The 18237-nt window shown below is 44.5% G+C and overlaps 1 protein-coding gene across 8 annotated transcripts in view; it reads left to right on the top strand.

Moving 5' to 3' along the window:
* Window positions 1-18237, top strand: part of ABI1 (abl interactor 1) — a 93284-nt gene that overhangs the window by 23397 nt on the left and 51650 nt on the right. For all 8 annotated transcript variants that reach the window (XM_035129470.3, XM_035129467.3, XM_035129466.3 and 5 more), the window contains exon 2: window positions 14150-14317. In XM_035129470.3, coding sequence (XP_034985361.1) covers window positions 14150-14317 — 168 coding nt within the window. The remainder of the gene's footprint in view (window positions 1-14149; window positions 14318-18237) is intronic.

The raw sequence follows: 18237 nt of genomic DNA, 5'->3' as shown, positions 1-18237 counted from the left end.
CCATGTTGACATATTCCTGTAATAAGTGTCATTGGTGTGCATCAGATAGTCCAACTTAGTTTGAACCCCGGTATATATATTCCAATTGGATAAACCACTTTCAAATGACTGAAACGTTTACCACTAGATGTGAAAATTATTTTTGTAGATCACTGCCTAGAAGAATAATCTTCACATATAGTAGTAAACATTTCTGTCATTTGGAGGTGGTTTTAAAAGCCTGAAGTGATTGCTGTGTTTTATCCAATTAAAAAAATATACTTCTATTTCTTTCTTGAGTCAGTCCTTGTTTGCACAGTCCTCACTTTCATTTTCTAACGTGGGTTCTCCAATTTTTTTAGTACAGTTTCTGCTATTCGGCAAGGAAATTCATGCAGTTCTTCATTCTGAAAGAAGTAGGAATATTAAAATGCTACGGATCCCCAATGCTGTGTAACCATGGTTTGCTTTTTTCCTTAACCACAGTTAGGCTTAAGGTTAAGCATTGATTTCAAACCAGGATTGGAAACCATGATTTAAATTGAGTGATGCTGAGGAATTTAACCCTGTTCAATTCTGATGTGAACTGATTTGCAGGTGGCTGGCTTAGCTAAACTTGTTACTGCATGTGTTCTGGGATGCCAGCAACATTTAAGGCACCATACTATGGTTTCTACCTAACCATGGTCTAGTATTATGACACCAGCAGGCCTTATTTTATTTGGGAATAATTTCTTACTGGGACTAGTAATTCCTCTAAGTCAGGACTTTCTAAACTTTTCATGTTGGTAATACACTTTTTAGATACGCATCATTTCGCAACACAGTACAGTAATTCAGTTTTGCTAGCAAACTGGAGGTTAAACTAACTCCTTTTCAGCCCCGAGAGGAGCACAGGGACCGTTCGCAAAACCCACCTACACACTGTAGCTGACACACTGACGTGTTGCAACACACAGTTTGGAAGGCTCTGCTACAGTATAAGCCAGTGTTTCCCAACCAGTGTGCCTCCAGATGTTTTGGGACTACAACTCCCATCATCCCTAGCTAGCAAGACCAGTGGTCAGGAATGATGGGAGTTGTAGTCCCAAAACATCTGGAGGCACACTGGTTGGGAAACACTGGCTTATACTGTAGCTTACACTGGTTGGGAAACACTGGTATAAGCTGGTTACAGGTAGGTAGCCGTGTTGGTCTGGATCGAAGTAAAATAAAAAAATTCCTTCAGTAGCACCTTAAAGACCAACTAAGTTTTTATTTTGGTATGAGCTTTCGTGTGCATGCACACTTATTCAGATACAGTGAAATGGAAGTTTCCAGGCACTTATGTAGAGAAGGGGTGGGGAGGGGTGGGGATGGGGAGGGGGGATCACTCAGAAGGGTGGTGGAAATGGGTGATTGACTTATCTGGTGACAGTATTTATCAGGATGGAGTACAGTACTGGCTAGGCCCACACCAACCTATTAGCAGCCATTTTGTGCTGGCACCCACAACACCTCTATCAAGATAAGAGCACCAGTACCTCATTTTATACCAGAAAAAGCATTGCCTTTTCGTGTCTTTGAAGTCCATACCATATCACTCCAATCCCCCTCCCCCGCCACTAAATGTTGCTGGTGGGCCTTTGTGTAAATGAAAGAGTGTTTTTTTATGGCTAAAGGGGAGATGTTGCATTTTAGATTGAGTCCCAACATTTTAGTCAGTACGTTTTTGGGCAAAAACAGCTGTATGTAACCTAACCTGTAGCCTCCCAGAGCCTTGGGCAATTTATGGCTGCTTATAGTCTGTTGCAGAAGAAACCCCCCACAACTATGATATATTAAGAAGGGTACATTAAAAATAACATAAAGGTGCTTCTTGGCTTGTTTAGTGGACCTGGAATATGGCCAAGCAACTGTGATATTTCACCACCCACTTGCAGCTCTGTTCCTGGGCAGCCTTTCCTGGACTGACTTATGTTTTGAACATTTTTGAAATCGACACTGAGGATGGGCTTAACAGGGCTTTGAGCAAGGTACCTCTGGAGGTCCCCTTTGCTGCCTAGCCACTTTCTCTCCTGCAACACACTGCCCACCCCATTTCATCTGTTACTGTTCTGCCTTCTGATGCCCAGTGGGCACCCCATTATAGCTGCTCTACTCCCCCCCCCCACAGGCTTACCAAGCATTGGGAAGGGGTCTTCTTCCCTCCTCCCCCCACCTTAAAAAAACACACCTTTCCATAAGTTGGCTGGGCTTTGGTGTGCCTCTGACATTGTTTTGAGGCCTCTGGGCAATGGATTTCTGCCCTGAAGCCCAAACCTAACCGTCCATCTAGGCTGAATTTATTTGGCTTCTCATTTCATGATGGTTCCATCACCATGCTGCTGTAGGCCCCTCGAGCCAGTTCGGCTATATTGTACCTACTTTATTCTGCAAGGTGTCTGTTAGGAGGTTTCTTTTTGGGTTTACCAATTGACTGCTGTGTAAAGGGACCCCTGACCGTTAGGTCCTGTTGCGGCCGACTCTGGGGTTGCGGCGCCCATCTCGCTTTACTGGCCGAGGGAGCCGGGATACAGCTTCCGGGTCATGTGGCCAGCATGCCCAAGCCGCTTCTGGCAAACCAGGGCAGCTCACAAAAACGCCGTTTACCTTCCCCCTGGAGCAGTGCCTATTCATCTACTTGCACTTTGACATGCTTTCGAACTACTAGGTGGGCAGGAGCTGGGACCGAGAGGAACGGGAGCTCACCCCATTGCGGGGATTCAAACCGACTCCTCCCTAATAGTGTAGTTCCTGCTTGCCATCTCCTGTTTTGATACGGCCAGTAGACTCCCAGCTTTGTTATCAGGCTTGAGTCGCTACTAACTAAAAAATGCAAACAGTTAAAGAACTTGGGAGCTGAGATTGTAAGACACAGCAAAACAGGAGATAAAGCCAAGATCCTCAGAACAGAATGTTCTGTGTAATTTGTATTGCAGTGCAAGCATCAAATTTGATGTTTTGTGCGGAATTCTGCATCCTGTGGACTTCACCTTACATTATAAAAGCAAGTTTCTAGTTACCAATGGCTCTGAAGTTATACTTGACAGTAGTAGAAGATGCTAGGAAGGATTCCCAGCAAACAGGGATTAACACTTGAGGCCACTCATCCCCCCCTCCTTTTCTCATGACTGGCAGAAACATAATATAGTAAGGGGGGGTTGTCAGGTTGGTTAATTTACATAATTTATGCTGATTGTAGAATTAATAGTTCAAGATTGAGAATTCTGCTCTACGTTGGTGCAGAGTTGTTTTCTTTTTATTAGCTGAAGGGCATAAACAGCCATGCACATGATTCTCGAAAATTACTTTTGCTTTCCCTAGGTTAATGCTGTACTTCTCTGAAGTTAACCCGCTGTTTTCACATCCTTGTGGTCTAAATACATATTGTTTAGCTTAATGACCCGAACTTAAGTCCTCTCAAAAGTTGCAGTTATTATGAATCAGCGTGACTAAGCAAATGTAATCACTCTGAGCTGAAATGTAAACATTTTCCTAAGGAAAACTTGGCATGCTTTTCTGTCCCTTTCCTTTGTCTTCCTATCTGCCTTAAACTATTAATAGCATTTTGAGCACAGAAGGATATAGAATTGTAGAGCTGGAAAGGGACCCTGAAAAACCACCATTTTGTAATCCAAATTCATCCTCAAGTGGACATCAAAATGATTCTTCCCCCTGTCACATTTTAATGGTCATTAAAACTACAAGCAGTTGTAGCAGCAGAAAGCTGGCCTGTTGCCTCTTTCCCAGGATCCTGAGAGACCCTTTCCCTCTCCCTTTCCCCCTCCCTCCCTCCCTCCCTCTCTCTCAGCAGATCTCTCCTCCCTCCCTCCTTTTTAGGGAGCTAAATTTTTATGTCTGGCATTTCCACTTCAAAAAGAATCTTCTGTAGGGCAAAAAAAAAATCTGTGCTTGACGCCTTAGAGATCTTTTATCAATCAGAGGAGACAGTGGTGAACTAGATGGACTAACAGGCTGGTTCAGTGGGCTGCTGGGCTGGGGAGACCCAGGTTCGAATCCTCACACAGATGCAAAGTAGCTGAATGCTTCAGGCTCGCCTACTTCCCCTCTGCATGACAGTCCCCTCCAACCAACCCTGGCTCATGGCAAACCTATATTTTGCCGTTTGGGGTGACTTGGGCAAGCTGCGGTTCGCTCTTGATCCTGACTTGCAGCTATGTGCTCAGGACCTGATCTTGTGGGCCTTTCCCAAGCACAGAATTGGTGGACCCTCCCAGCAGGATGCTGAGCTCATTGTCTTGTTTTTGGGCCCCACCCATGTGTGGGTGGCTGGGCCATTTAACCACGGCCACAGCTGCAGTGGAGTTAACTTTCTCAGGAGTTGCTGATCTTATATAGCCAAAACAGCATTTGAAAGGTTCTGTAATGTTTCCCAGTGCTGGCAGGGCCTTCTGTCTGGATCCCTCATGCCCCCAACCCCATAGATCAGGTGCGGGAGACTTCCTGATACAGTATTGCTGAACTACAACTCCCATCATTCCTGACCATTGACCAACTCAATTGCTGGAGTTGTAGTTCAGCAACATCTGGAGGGCCAATGGTTCCGCATGCCTGCTGTAGATTTTTCTCCATTATAGGTTAGGTCTGTAGTCCTCTGTACAGAGCAGAGTATTTTAAGAGTAGACTTACGTAGCTATGTTTCTGTCCTGCCTTGTTAAATATTAATCTCCAGACTGTTCCCCACGGTGCAGAGGAGTTCTTTGGCTGCTGCCTTAGTGAGTGCTGACCTGGCGTTCTTCCTTCCTTATCTTATGTATTGAGGTCATGGCGGACCTGCTCCTGGGCCATAATGGCAAGAGCGGGGCTCCTGCTAAGCGCCTCTTAAAAGCTTTGTGGAAATGTGAAGAAATGCCCGGCAATATCTCAAGCCCCCCACCTCAAAAAACAAAAACCCACCACCCTCGCTCGATAGGTAGCTCTCTCGTAATTATTTTAAATGACCTCTGGATTTACAGTTCTTAATCGTTGCTGCAAATTGGACTCTTGGCTCGTAGTCTGTAAACATTAGCTAGCGCAAGTGGGATAATTAAACCTCCGGGACACATTATCACCGATCACGTGTGGTAGGCATAGACTGAGCTGAACAGGAACCTGAGGGGAGCTTGGAGAAACTGTGACCTGTTTCTACAACAAATAGCGAAAATAGCTGAATAATGTCTTAAAAGTGCAGGCCAGCCTTCCAAGTTCTTTAAAAAAACAAACAAACACCAAACATGTGAGTTGGAAGGGGTAACACAATTAGAGCAGCCTTTCTCAACCTTGGGTTCCCATATGTTGTTGGACTACAACTCCCATCATCCCTGGCCATTGGTCCTGCTAGAGAGGCGTGGTGGGAGTTTTAGTTCATTGACATCTGGGGATCCAGGGTTGACACAGGCTGCATTAGAGGGTTACTTCAAACTGCTTAGAGCAGGCATCCCCAAACTGCGGCCCTCCAGATGTTTTAGCCTACAACTCCCATGATCCCTAGCTAACAGGAGCAGTGGTTGGGGAAGATGGGATTTGCAGTCCAAAACATCTGGAGGGCCAAAGTTTGGGGATGCCTGGCTTAGAGACACCAAGGAGTGTCTTGTGTCAGGGCATATATAGGGCTGGATCCATAGCAGGGACCAGAGGAGGAATGACCTTTTGGAGGAGCATAGAGAGAATTGCCACGGTGTATCTGCAAGTAGCAGAACCAGACACCTTCATCTGCCCCAGCTGCAACCACAATAAAAAAGTATTTATCATATCATTCTCTACAGCAGGGGTTAGCAGACTTTATCAGCAGGGGGCCGGTCCACTGTCCCTCAGACTATATTTTGGGGAAAAAATAATGGAGGAATTCCTATGCCCCACAAATAATCCAGAGATGGATTTTAAATAAAAGCACACATTCTACTCATGTAAAAACACCAGGCAGGCCCCACAAAGTGCCTTTCCTCTACTAATCCCCAATGCTGAGCATTAACTTCCTTTATTAATCAGTGCCTACATATACAATTAATATAATCACTGGGAGAGAGAAAGCCTCGCACCTATAGTAAGTGGTTAGATAAACTCTATACAGCCAGTTGCTGTCTGTCTCGGAAGACAATGGTGGAGTGAGCCTTTTGGGGTGGAGTCAATCCGTTCGAGAGTTACAGGGCCTGCTGTGGCTGTGGAGCATGGGTAGGCGAACTAAGGCCCGGGAGCTGGATCCGACCCAATTGCTTTCTAAATCTGGCCCGCAGATGGTCTGGGAATCAGTGTGTTTTTACATGAGTAGAATGTGCCCTTTTATTTTAAATGCATCTCTGGGTTATTTCCCGGTTGGTGATCTGAATCAATATAACTTCTTCTCAAAATAATTCCACTGGGAATGTTGGAAATGCCCTCCCCATCTGTGATTCCCAGCAACTGGTGTTCAGAAGCATGGTGTCTCCCAACAGTGGTGCTTAGAACATGACCATTGTGTTTAAGTAGCCATCACAATAGGCTTATCCTCCATGAATTTGTCTAACCCCCTCCTGCTTTTAAAGCCATCCAGTATCTTTCATACTTCTGCAAACCTTGGGCTTCTCCCAGGTTTGCTGAGACCTCCCCTCCTGTGCCTTAGTGGTGCTGTTTTGGCACTGGCAGTTAGTTGCAGCCTGAAAATTGTGGAAGGAATGACAGATGAAATGTCTACAACTCTCTTGCTATTTCCTGCTCTCCCCCTCCTCTTTCAAGAGTCTTCCCTCGGCTGCATACCAGATGACTCCTGCTGAGTTGTGGAGTTCTGCATCCTTGCAGCCTTGCTAGACTCACAATGTCCATCTAGCAACAAATCCCTTGATACTCTTTCTACCACCAGAGAGTTTGGGTGAAGCCATGCTAAGGTGGTGGTGATGAAAACTGCCTGTTCAGGTCTTTGGAGGCAAGAAGGATAACTCGGTTAGTAATCTGAGACTGACTAAAGTCCTGGGCTTTATTGTTGTTGTTGATGATGTTGATGATGATGATATTTTTTTATTTGTGTCCCGCCCATCTGACCGAGTTGGCCCAGCCACTCTGGACAGCTTCCAGCATATATAAAAACTTGGAAAACATTAAATTAAAAAAAGCTTCCCTATACAGGGCTGCCTTCAGATGCCTCCTAAATGTTATAGAATTAATCATCTCCTTAACATCTGATGGAAGGCATTCCACAGGATGGGCACCACTACCAAAAAGGCCCTCTCCCTGTTAAGAACTCCTGAATGAACCTTAAACTGAAATTTGCTTTCTCCAAAATGTGCTGGTCAGGCAACGATGGAAGTCACTCATTACAGCAGCCTTGCAAATTGGGGAAGGGTTGCTTTTTCTCCATGCCTGGGCCTTCCCCGGCTTCCTTTACCGCCACCTGCACCAGCGGTTCTCTTCCTACTCTCTCCAGGTAAAAAGAAAAGTGTCTAGAACGGTGCCCCCGCTTTCCCCTCCTGAACCTGGGGAGCCAGGATAGTGTAGAAGTTAAGCAATACTTGAGGCTAGCGAGAAAAACATGCCTGTTACAGCATTTGCAAATGCCTGGCTGCACCTCGCATGTTTCTTCATGGTGTGTAAATGAGATGGTGCACACACCCATTGCCACATGAGTGCCACACTCCCTAGTGTGACATTGAAAAAGCCAAAGTCTGTCAGGGGAGGGGAAACATGGGAAGGGAGATGGGGAGAAACTGGTGGTGTGGCTGCCGCCCAAATGGAGTCTGAACAGGGGTGAGGCCGGCGGGGTGTGGGGTGAGAAAGCAAAATTAGCCAACTCTGGCTGCATCCTCTTCTTGCAGAAGAAGCACAGAAATAAATGAAGCCACTTCTCCTCAGACATGCTTTCAGTTCCTGCCCCTCCTTGCAAGGACAGAATTAAGGCATGTCCAGTTGGTGGGCACCCTGTGTACAATGGTGTCCTGATTTAAGATAACACTTCATTTTTGAAGTGTCAAGATGGTCAGTTTCTTGCCCCACCCTCTGAGCCCAGAAGGAAGAGGGGGGCAGCCCTGCATTCAGCTGTTACATCAGAGAACTGTCTTCTGGGCAGGGTGAGTTTAGCTCTTACACTTGGCTCATAGCTGCCCCTCTCTACCCTGGCACTGGGCATCTGAGGTGTACATTTTTGGGACCCACTCTTTGGTTTTGCGATTGTAAGCAGTTCTAATGTTGCATTTCGATTGCCGTAACCTACCCTGGCACCTTGAGGGACCCAGGTGGCGCTGTGGTTAAACCACTGAGCCTAGGGCTTGCTGATCAGAAGGTCGGCGGTTCGAATCCCTGTGACGGGGTGAGCTCCCGTTGCTTGGTCCCAGCTCCTGCCAACCTAGCAGTTCGAAAGCACGTCAAGTGCAAGTAGATAAATAGGAACCGCTACAGCGGGAAGGTAAACGGCGTTTCCATGTGCTGCTCTGGTTTGCCAGAAGCGGCTTTGTCATGCTGGCCACATGACCTGGAAGCTATACGCTGGCTCCCTCGGCCAATAATGCGAGATGAGCGCGCAACCCCAGAGTCGGTCACGACTGGACCTAATGGTCAGGGGTCCCTTTACCTTTACCTTTACCCTGGCACCTTAGGGTGAAGCGCAGGTAATAAATTAAAATATTGTGATTAGCAATATAATAGTAGTAGGGGGAGGGGAAATGCCCTTGGATCAGGGGTCCCAAAGTATAGCCCGTGAGCTTCGTTCTGGTAGCCCGTGAAGTGTCTGTAGAAATGCAGTTAAAATTCATAGAGTATATAATGTAGCACATTGCAGTTTCTACAACAGGCAGCAAAATCAATAAGTAGTCTGCCAAGACACTCAGCATTTTTCAAGTGATGCATGGGAAAACAAGTTGGGGAACCAACACTGCCCTAGATCAAATTCAGTCTTTCTGGGGAGACTGCCCACTCAGTTGCTTGAGATTTTCCCGCTCCCCTTTTCTGCATGGAAGTGTGTGACAGGCCACATCACAGAAGCATTGTGGACCCAGAGCTGGTTTTTAGCTTGCTCCAGGAGACTAGGCAAGTGGCTATTTGCAAGTTTATATCTGAGGAAACAGGAAGCCTATGGAGACTAGGAAATGACGAGAGAAAGAGAAGGGGAACTATGTGCCCACGGCCAATGAACTCTCTGGTTTCTGAGTCTACAGCAAATGCTGCTGTAGTCTTTGCAACCTTTCTTTGCCACAATGAGGACTAAGAAAGTGCTTTTTGTATTAACAGGTGTACTAGGTTTCTGTGGATTCCAGGTCTTGTACTTTTTTAAAAAAAGATATACCTGTATGCAGCATACAGCTAAACATGCAGGCTTTTGACAGTTCTGAGAGTGGAACCATATTCCCTTCCAATGCCCCTTTGAGGATCACTTCATGTAGATAGGGGGTGCTTGAATTACACTGAAATGTTGATCTTGACATAGGCCTGTCCAATAAGCTGGCACATACTGAAACTGCTGAGAGCAGAATTTAATTCCTCAGTCTACAATTAATGTACTGCAAGTGCCGCTACAACCTGAGGACAAACATAACTAGCTAAACTGTTCTACTTGCCAGGAAATGTAAATTGAATTCTGTAGGTTTCTCAGAAAGCTTAAGCAATAAGTGAAGTGAATTAGCAGAAGTGAATTGCTTAAATGAAAGCACGTTGACCATTGTCTTTCCTTGGCACAGTTCTGTAGGTTACAGCATCCTGTGCTAAGTAAAATGAGATGTGGACAGATTGTTTAAGTCATGTGTAAATGGATTAAAATAATCTAATTTGTTTCTCACCAGCCAGTGCTAAGTAGACTGGGCTATATGAAAATGTAGGTGTAGGGCTCAATGCAATACTTATGAATTTCTTTTCAGCAGGAACTCATTCAGCATCTTTTGCAGGCTTGCATGCATTTAAATGCAGCTCCCACCCCCTTACAACAATTGAACTGATTCCTCAGCACATTTGCATCTGAACATTTGTGCTGCTTTTCAGCTACACAGCCCCAATACAGGTTAAATTGTAGTTCTCGTTGCAAAAATTATAGCAACTCTTTACAGCAACCCTTTTCAAGAAAGACTTGTTAAAAAAGCAGAAGATAAAAAATCATTTATTTGAACCCACAGGTATTAAACATGATGAAAGGAAGCTTTTGAGACACACAGCGCCTCTCTTCCTAGGGCTAAATAATTAGGACGATAATGGCACCTGGCTGGCTTTTGCCAACAATGTTTGGAGGCATCCCTCAGTGCCAAAGGAAGTTGCTACAGAGGCCAACTCTCTGTATTTACCAGAGAAGGTCCCTATTGCCTTGTCCCTGCTTCTAGTAAACCTTTATCTTGCCATCCCCATTTCTGCCATGAGAGCATGCTTGCTTTTGGTATTTTTTAGTGTAAGCTGCTGTTAAGTTGCTTAATGTTAACATTCACCTTGTCTGCTCGTTCATTGGTCTTTAACTAGTGACCAGGATCCGCTGCTGGGTTGCAGCGTCATCTAAGATGGGTTACAACCTGGAACAGCAGCAGTATACAAATATAAGGTAAATTTAAAAAAAGAAATAGATCCTCAAATGCATGTTTGAGTTCAAAGTGGGCTCCAGGTCTGAAAACATGCAAGACTAGAACACATGTGTCTCAATGCGTACCACATGAGCACTGAGGTACCAGATTGCCATTTCACTCACTGCAATCAGTACTGTTTCACCACAGAGGATAGCATTGTAGACAAATAAGGGGTTTTTTTTGGGGGGGTATAACTTTCACCATAATAATCATTGCCCTTTTGGCTGCTGGACCTGTGAAGGACAGGGCTGCTGTAGATTAAATGAATATAGCGTCCAAGTGATCGTATTGTAGAGTGTGTCATAGTGGAGCTTACTAAGTGATCCTTGGCTTGAGAATAGGCGTTTTATAGTGTAGCACATCCCTGTTTTCATCTGTGACAAGCTGGAAGTATAGCACAGGGGTATGTTGCAGCAGACAGTTAATTAGTTTGTTCTTAAAGTTGCCCCCAGGGACAAAGTAGTAAATGAAAAAATGTGTTTCCTCCAGAGAGAGAACTACTTAGGTGCGAGGCATGGCTATATCCCCATCCAGGCCTTGTGGGGCTCTTGGAAGCGAAGGGGTAAAAGCCTCATCCAAAGTACAACAGTAGTTTATCTTATCAAAGCTGGAGGTTAATGTGGAAACATGTATAGTGTAGATGCCTGGATAGCTCAGTTGGTTAGAGTGTGGTACTGATAATGCCAGGGTTGCAGGTTTGATTCCTGTATGGGACAACTGCATATTCCTGCATTGCACCGTCCACCTCTACAACTCTATGATTCCAAGTACAAAATCTATTGCAGGCATCCCCAAACTGCGGCCCTCCAGATGTTTTGGCCTACAACTCCCATGATCCCTAGCTAACAGGACGAGTGGTCGGGGAAGATGGGAATTGTAGTCCAAAACATCTTGAGGGCTGAAGTTTGGGGATGCCTGATCTATTGTCTTCTCTCTAGCTTTACTCCCGCATTATTTTGAATGCTAGAGGGCTTCAACTTCCAATGCTACAAATGTACTGAAGACATCTGCCTCTCATATCTTCTTGCTCAATGCAGAAAGGTTTCTACATGCAAGTTCTAACCCTTGTGAGGTATTTCAAATGCTTTCATAGGACACCCAACTTCCAGATCCTTGTTGGTTGGAACTTTCCCAGCCAGCACAAACATTGTTTTATTAAACTGGCCATTGTTTTATTAAACTCGCCATTGCCCAGTCTTTCGATTCCACTGCAATTTTAATAGTAGGGAAAGACATTTAGATGGAGGGGTTATTGATGCAACATTGAAAGCTCCGGTTTGCACTCACTGCAGTCAGGAAATACAAAGCTTGGTTTGAGTGCCAATTGAACACTCCATTTCCTGGCTAAGCTTGCTATTTAGGGGTGGTTTTTTTAAAGGCTGCATAGAACCTGTGTGTGTATGTTTCTCTATGCCTTCCTGTTTGCACATTTCAGTTTGTCAATAGCAATATTTCTTCCTTTGAAAGAAGCACTCTGGTAGATATAAAGTGCTGTGCCAAACGGAAATGGTGTGCTTTGTTTAGCATTTTGATAGCAACCTTTCTGAACTATAGGCTTATCATTCCGGAAAAGCAAAAGGCTGCTCTTCCTGCATACGGCTTCCTGTGCATGTCTATCAGCTGCAGCATGCTCTCAATCTAAGCACCATTAGGAGACTTGGGAAGTTTGCAAGTTCCACAATTCAGAGAGACCTGGATATCATAAAGCCTTTAGGTTAGCCCAGAAGCCTTGCGTAGATGTTACAGCTATAGCAGTCCCAAATGCTGGCTTAGCCATCTTTGCAGGAAGATAAATCAATTTTATTTGGCCCTAGAATATTTTTACTGTTCCTATCTGTTAGAAGGCAGGCTGAATGTTGGTTCTAGATAGCTTAAAGGTTTTGTCCCTCCATTACAGGCATCCCCAAACTTCGGCCCTCCAGATGTTTTGGACTACAATTCCCATCACCCCTGACCACTGGTCCTGTTAGCTAGGGATCATGGGAGTTGTAGGCCAAAACACCTGGAGGGCCGCAGTTTGGGGATGCCTGCTCCATTATCTTGACTGTTTGCGCTGTCTCTTCTTGCTTGCCCTTCTTCTGCTTGTCCACATTCTCCTGTTTGTGAGAAGTGATGTAGAATCCTGTGGCACAGTATATAATCTGGAAACCAAAAAAATCCCTGACTCAAATCTCATCCCAGCTCTGAACTGTTTAATAGCCTTAGGAAAGTATATCTTATGTATCAGCCCTATATTGCAAACAGGCTGTTCATAGCTGCTGGCACTGGATGCTCAGATATGTGCTCTCCAACATTTTAGCAATAGGCTGTTAAAGGTCTCAGGTCCCTGCAATATTCCACTCACATTTGGAACAGCTGTTCTGTGGGAGGCAGGAGGATGGGACTTGATTAAGTTGTAGTTAGTGTTGCAGAGGAAGGAGAGAGAGCAAAGATGTAGCTGGGTGAAACACATGAATGGAAGTGCTTTCTTTACCCCTTCCCAAATGCACAAGGAAATTTAATTTTCATAAATAGAAGTTGTGTTTTGGAGCTGCCCTGTTGCTTAAACAACACCCTTAACAGTGTGAGTCCAATGTTATGAATGCTGGGCCAAAGCTTCGAATTCGAACCTTTTGAATTTGCTGTTGAATATTTTCGAGGCTGACAATTTGTGGTGGGCAATTAAAGAATCTTCTAGTTCTGGCAAAAATTCTATGTTCTGTAGTATCAGAACTTCTCTCCAAGAATGGATGGAGTGGTTTCTTTAAGTTCTGGAAATTATTGAGACTGATGTACTATTGGAGTAATGGCATATATGTCCCAACTTTTAGGGGGAAAGAGCTTTGCTGGATTAGGCCAAGGTCTGTTGCTCCCTAGTAACTGGTATTCAGAGGCATATTGATTCTAAACTTGGAGGGTATGTGAGGGATATCTATCTATCTATCTATCTATCTATCTATCTATCTATCTATCTATGCACCATTAATAGACCATGAATCTGTCTGATCCATCTAAAGAGTGGCCTTCAGTCACTTCTTGTTACAGTTAATTCAATAAGTTAACAGCATGCTGAGTGCCTTTATAATTTTAGTGGAACTCATGAATAACATTGGGAAGATGCTTGTTTAGCAAGTTGTATTTGTAAAACAATAAGAAATGTAACTGGTTTAAGCAGTAAGGAAAGCTTTTCAAACATTTCTCCAAAAGTTTTAGCAGGCAATCTAGATCCAACGCCATTTTTTTCCTAGGAGGATTGTGGGAAAGAGAACATCTAGCACAAGGGGAGGAGGGGAGAAGAGGGAAGGAATGTGTCCTCCTGATTTACGCAGGATTTCTGAAATTCTACACTTCAAGAATATTGGGGAGTTTTTATTCCACCATCCTCCATTCGCTGCCTAGAATAAAAGATATGGAAGAGCTACGAAAATGTTGCTGTAGTAAATTATTAGAGGTTTTCTACTGATCCTGCAACAGAGTTTTAAACAAGACCATATGCTGCTAGTTGCTTATTCCTTCTGCTCTCTCTGTGTTGCGGATTTCTGGTTCCACCTTATCAGACTGCACATCCAGTAATAAGGTCTTCTGGGTGATCTAAATTATTAAAGAGGTTCTTCTCCCTCTCTCCGAACTTCAAAAAATAATACATCTCTCTCTCTTCGTTCCTTCAGGCTCCAGACAAAAGGAAAGCATTAGAAGAGACCAAAGCATACACAACTCAGTCTTTGGCTAGTGTTGCTTATCAGATCAATGCACTGGCCAACAATGTGCTCCAACTACTGGATATCCAAGCGTCCCAGCTCCGGAGAATGGAGTCCTCAATCAATCATATTTCCCAGGTAATCAATCCTATTTCCCCCCCCCCCAAAGATATGCTTTTCTTTGGTCTTCCAAAGATGTAAAGAGATTTTTTTGAGACGGTTCACGTGCAGTGCCAACTCATGGTTTGATAGTAATGTAAATAAGCCTCAGGCTTGCATATGCTTTCGTTCTCTAGTGTGTTCGGATCACCTTTTGTAGCTAGTCATAGCCCAGAAAGAAGAAATGCTGTGGTGCATCTATAGTAGCACAACTGGATGCCTTCATCTGTCCCAGCTGCAACAAAGCACATCTCTTTTGTATCTGTTTCTACAGCCCAGGGGCACCAGCTCTTGGGGGCCCGAGCCCTTTTGGGCCTCCCAATATTTTTGGGTGGGGGCTGCACCCCTCCCCTGTCCAAAGGGCACATGGGTGGAGCTGAGTGTGGCACGCCTTCAGTAGCCAGCTTCTCCTTCTCCTTCTGCAGAGGGGGAGGATGGCTGAAGCAGCCTTCTCACCCGGAACCTCCTGACATCACGTGTGATGTTGCCCCCCCTCATTGCCTCCGCAAGCTGGCATCTCTGCTACCGACACAGCAAGTGCTGCGATCTTCCAACAGTTTGATTTCACCCCCAAAGGCACACTCCTCCATTGCCAACTGAGGCCGACGGATGGCGACCGCAACAGTCACTACATTCACTTGCCCTCCGAACCAGTGTTTCAAATCACAATCAAACTACAGTCGTACCTTGGAAGTCGAACGGAATCCATTCCAGAAGTCTGTTCGACTTCCAAAACACGGCTTCTGGTTGGCTGCAGGAAGCTCCTGCAGCTAATCGGAAGCCCTGTCGGATGTTCGGCTTCCAGAAATAGTTTGCAAACTGGAACACTCACTCCTGGGTTTGCGGCGTTCTGGAGCCAAAATGTTCGAGAACTAAGCCGTTTGAAAACCAAGGTACGACTGTAATGTTAGATCCTGGTTTGGAGGGTAAGCGAGAGCCATAGTTTACTGAATGAATGGACTTCTTGTTACAGTTGCAGACTGTTAACATTAGATGCATAAAACAAACAGCTAAAGAGCAGATACATATAAATATGAATTTTTTTGTTTTATTTTTGAAAAGGCAGGACATCAGTGGCTTTGTGGATGTTGGGTGATATCCAGCTAAATCATACCAAGAGCACTGAAATCAGTAGGCATAAGTTATTGGCGTCACTGATCACCCCTCCGCTAGCCAGATTGTCTTTAATCTTATAAGCTTGTTTTATATCTTACTGGCTGCTTATTAATACTAATTGTGCCATAGTCTGAATTCTCTGCTGGTACAAAAGGTGCAGCCCCTTGTTTTGTTTAGCTCTTGGCCTGAACTGAAGGCCCTGCTATGAAGAAAGCTTTTGAGTCACCTGATACATGAACTGTTTGCTAAAAGATTGTGAACAATTAATGCTTTGTAAAGCATTTTGAGAGTATTTAGCAAGGACACTTGTAGCTCTTTTGGTTGTTAGGCCTTTTGAAAATTAATCTCTGTTGTATAAGCCTCCCCAGACTTCTTTATAAAAGTTTAACTTGTATCTAGCTCTCGCATTCTGAGGTTCTTTAAAAAGTTAGCCAGTTGTTCTTCATTAACTTTCTTAAAAAAAATAAATCCTATACCCAGCCTTTGCTTTTGCTTAGTTTACCTCTATGATTGTGTGTGTGTGTGTGTGTGTGTGTGTGTGCGTGTGTGTGTGTGTGTGTGTGTGTGTTAGAAACTGAGATATGAAAGCCAGGAGCCAAATGGCACCTTAAACCTAGGTTATGGGCGCAACAACAGAATGTCTAGGTGTGTTTTTTTAATAGCAAGAATACAAAGCTGAAAATAAATGAACTGCAACTAAAATATTTTGTTCATTTTTCAGTCCTTCCCCTGCCCACCCACCTAATATTCGGAAGAGGGTCTCTTCTCCAGTCTTCAGAGAGTAGCTGAAAGTGGGGAGGTAGAAAAAAGTCCTCCTTTCCTTCCACTCTGCAGTTTTTATTTGAAATCTTACGCGTAGTACTGTGCCCAGAACTCAGAAACTGCTCACGCTAATGAAATTCCCTGTTGCAAAATGGGCCCAGAACAATGGGAGTTTCAAACACTGGTGTGTGTGTGTGTGTGTGTGTGTGTGTGTGTGTGTGTGTGTGTGCTGTCTTTTGAGTTAAGCCACTTTGTTTACATGGATAGGAAGAACTATAAATACTTATTTGCCAGCACTTTGCAGTGCAATGTGCTGCAGTGGAAGCTGTAGAAGGCAGATCTGGTGCATTCCATTCTGAGATTTTTCGAAGGCCTCTCTGGGATTTACACAAAAAAGCAAAAACGTCTGCTCATTATGCTCCCTCCTCCATTTAGCAACTACTTTCCTCCTAATCTGTGGCTTGAGTGTGACTACTGTGGTTCCCTCTGAGCATGGCTTGCTTGTCTACAAGATGGAATCACCTGTTGCATTTCCAATAGCTGTTAACTCTTAAGCAACTTCCTTTCAGCAGTTTCTCCTACTAGGCTACTATACTCATTGTTACGTTTTCTTTGGGGTTCAAAACACTTGCCGGACTTTGCTGTTCTTTCACATTTCAGCATCTCTACCAGAAATGTCAGAGGCAGTTGGACTTTCTGAAAGAGCCGTTGAAAGGGAAATTGCCTGCCGCTGGTTTGCTACCATGGCCTCCTAGGGTCTTCCCAGTAAGGGTTTTGCTAAGTTGGTTGCAAAATCCTATGCTGTACTGAAGTCCCAGATTTTCAGTAAACCTTACCTGGGCAGTTACTGTTATCAAAATTGGTCCCAGCTTGCCTGGTTAAGTGCCATCAATTTGGGATAATGGCATGTACTTAAAGGTAAAGTGTGATTTCTAAGGCACCAGTTTTCAGACTGTTCTGGGGGCTCCAGGAATTCCTTAGAAGCTTCTTAGGTAGGGCTGGCCCTACGGCAAGGCTGGGTGGCGCAGGCCGCCAGGGGGGCGCCGCGCTGGGAAACGGGGCGGGGGCGCTGGAGGGATCTTTGCACTACGGCGCCAGGGCGCCAAATATGCTTAAGACGGCCCTGTTCTTAGGAGTTTCTATATTGAGGGCAAGATTCACAGAAAGGCATGAATTGAGGACAAACTTCCACCACTATTGAACTTTGTAGCCACAGGGAAGCAGTGTGTGTGAATGTGTTCTGGGGCGCCCTCTCATTTCATGTGAGGTTACATCGACTGCAAGAGGTTTGTCCTATTCCAACATGAATAGTGTGCACCCTAGAATACATTCCCCAGAATACTCTGCAATGGGTAGGTTCTGTGGAAGATGGATGGGGGGGGGGGGTTGGCAGATGTATCCATGTGGAATGAAGACCATGGTTTTGTATGCTTTTATGTGTGTGGTGTGTGATACTTTATTGCAAAAACTGAGTGTTTAAAGAGTATCAGGGCATTTTTGTTTCTTACTTAACCCAAACTCCCCGCCACCACACACACCACTTGGAAATTGCCGAGGGTCTCGGTGGACCCCTTAATGACTTCATTCCCCTGTTGTAATGTGCTGCAATAGACACTGTATGGTTTTTCATTGTATTTTCATTGCTTTTATTTCTTACGTATTGTATTTTATTGTGTTACAATTTGAATCAAAAATACAATATAACAAATAAAAGAAGCAATAAAAAATACAACGGATATTCTATATAAATACTTAATGGTATGGCTGTGCCATCCATCTCCTATCTTCAACCACAAATCTGCAGACACACATAAATGAAGTTCTTGTGGGCCACAGTTTGGGAACTCCTGACTTAACCCACAGGCGTGGAGTCAAGCAGTTGTTTGAAATTCACAGCCTTAGTGGATGTTTTGAGGGCTTGTAAAGAATTGCATGAAAACAGGAAGGTTATATTCTAAAATGGTATTACCATTCTAAGCCTGGCAACTTCCAGCTACATAAGTGGGAAGCCCTTTTGACAC

Source organism: Zootoca vivipara, chromosome 11 (genome assembly GCF_965207765.1).
Source record: "Zootoca vivipara chromosome 11, rZooViv2.hap1.1, whole genome shotgun sequence".
NCBI classification, from domain to species: Eukaryota; Metazoa; Chordata; class Lepidosauria; order Squamata; family Lacertidae; genus Zootoca; species Zootoca vivipara.
The sequence above is the reverse complement of the archived record's forward strand: the minus strand, read 5'-3'. Positions and strand labels throughout refer to the sequence as shown.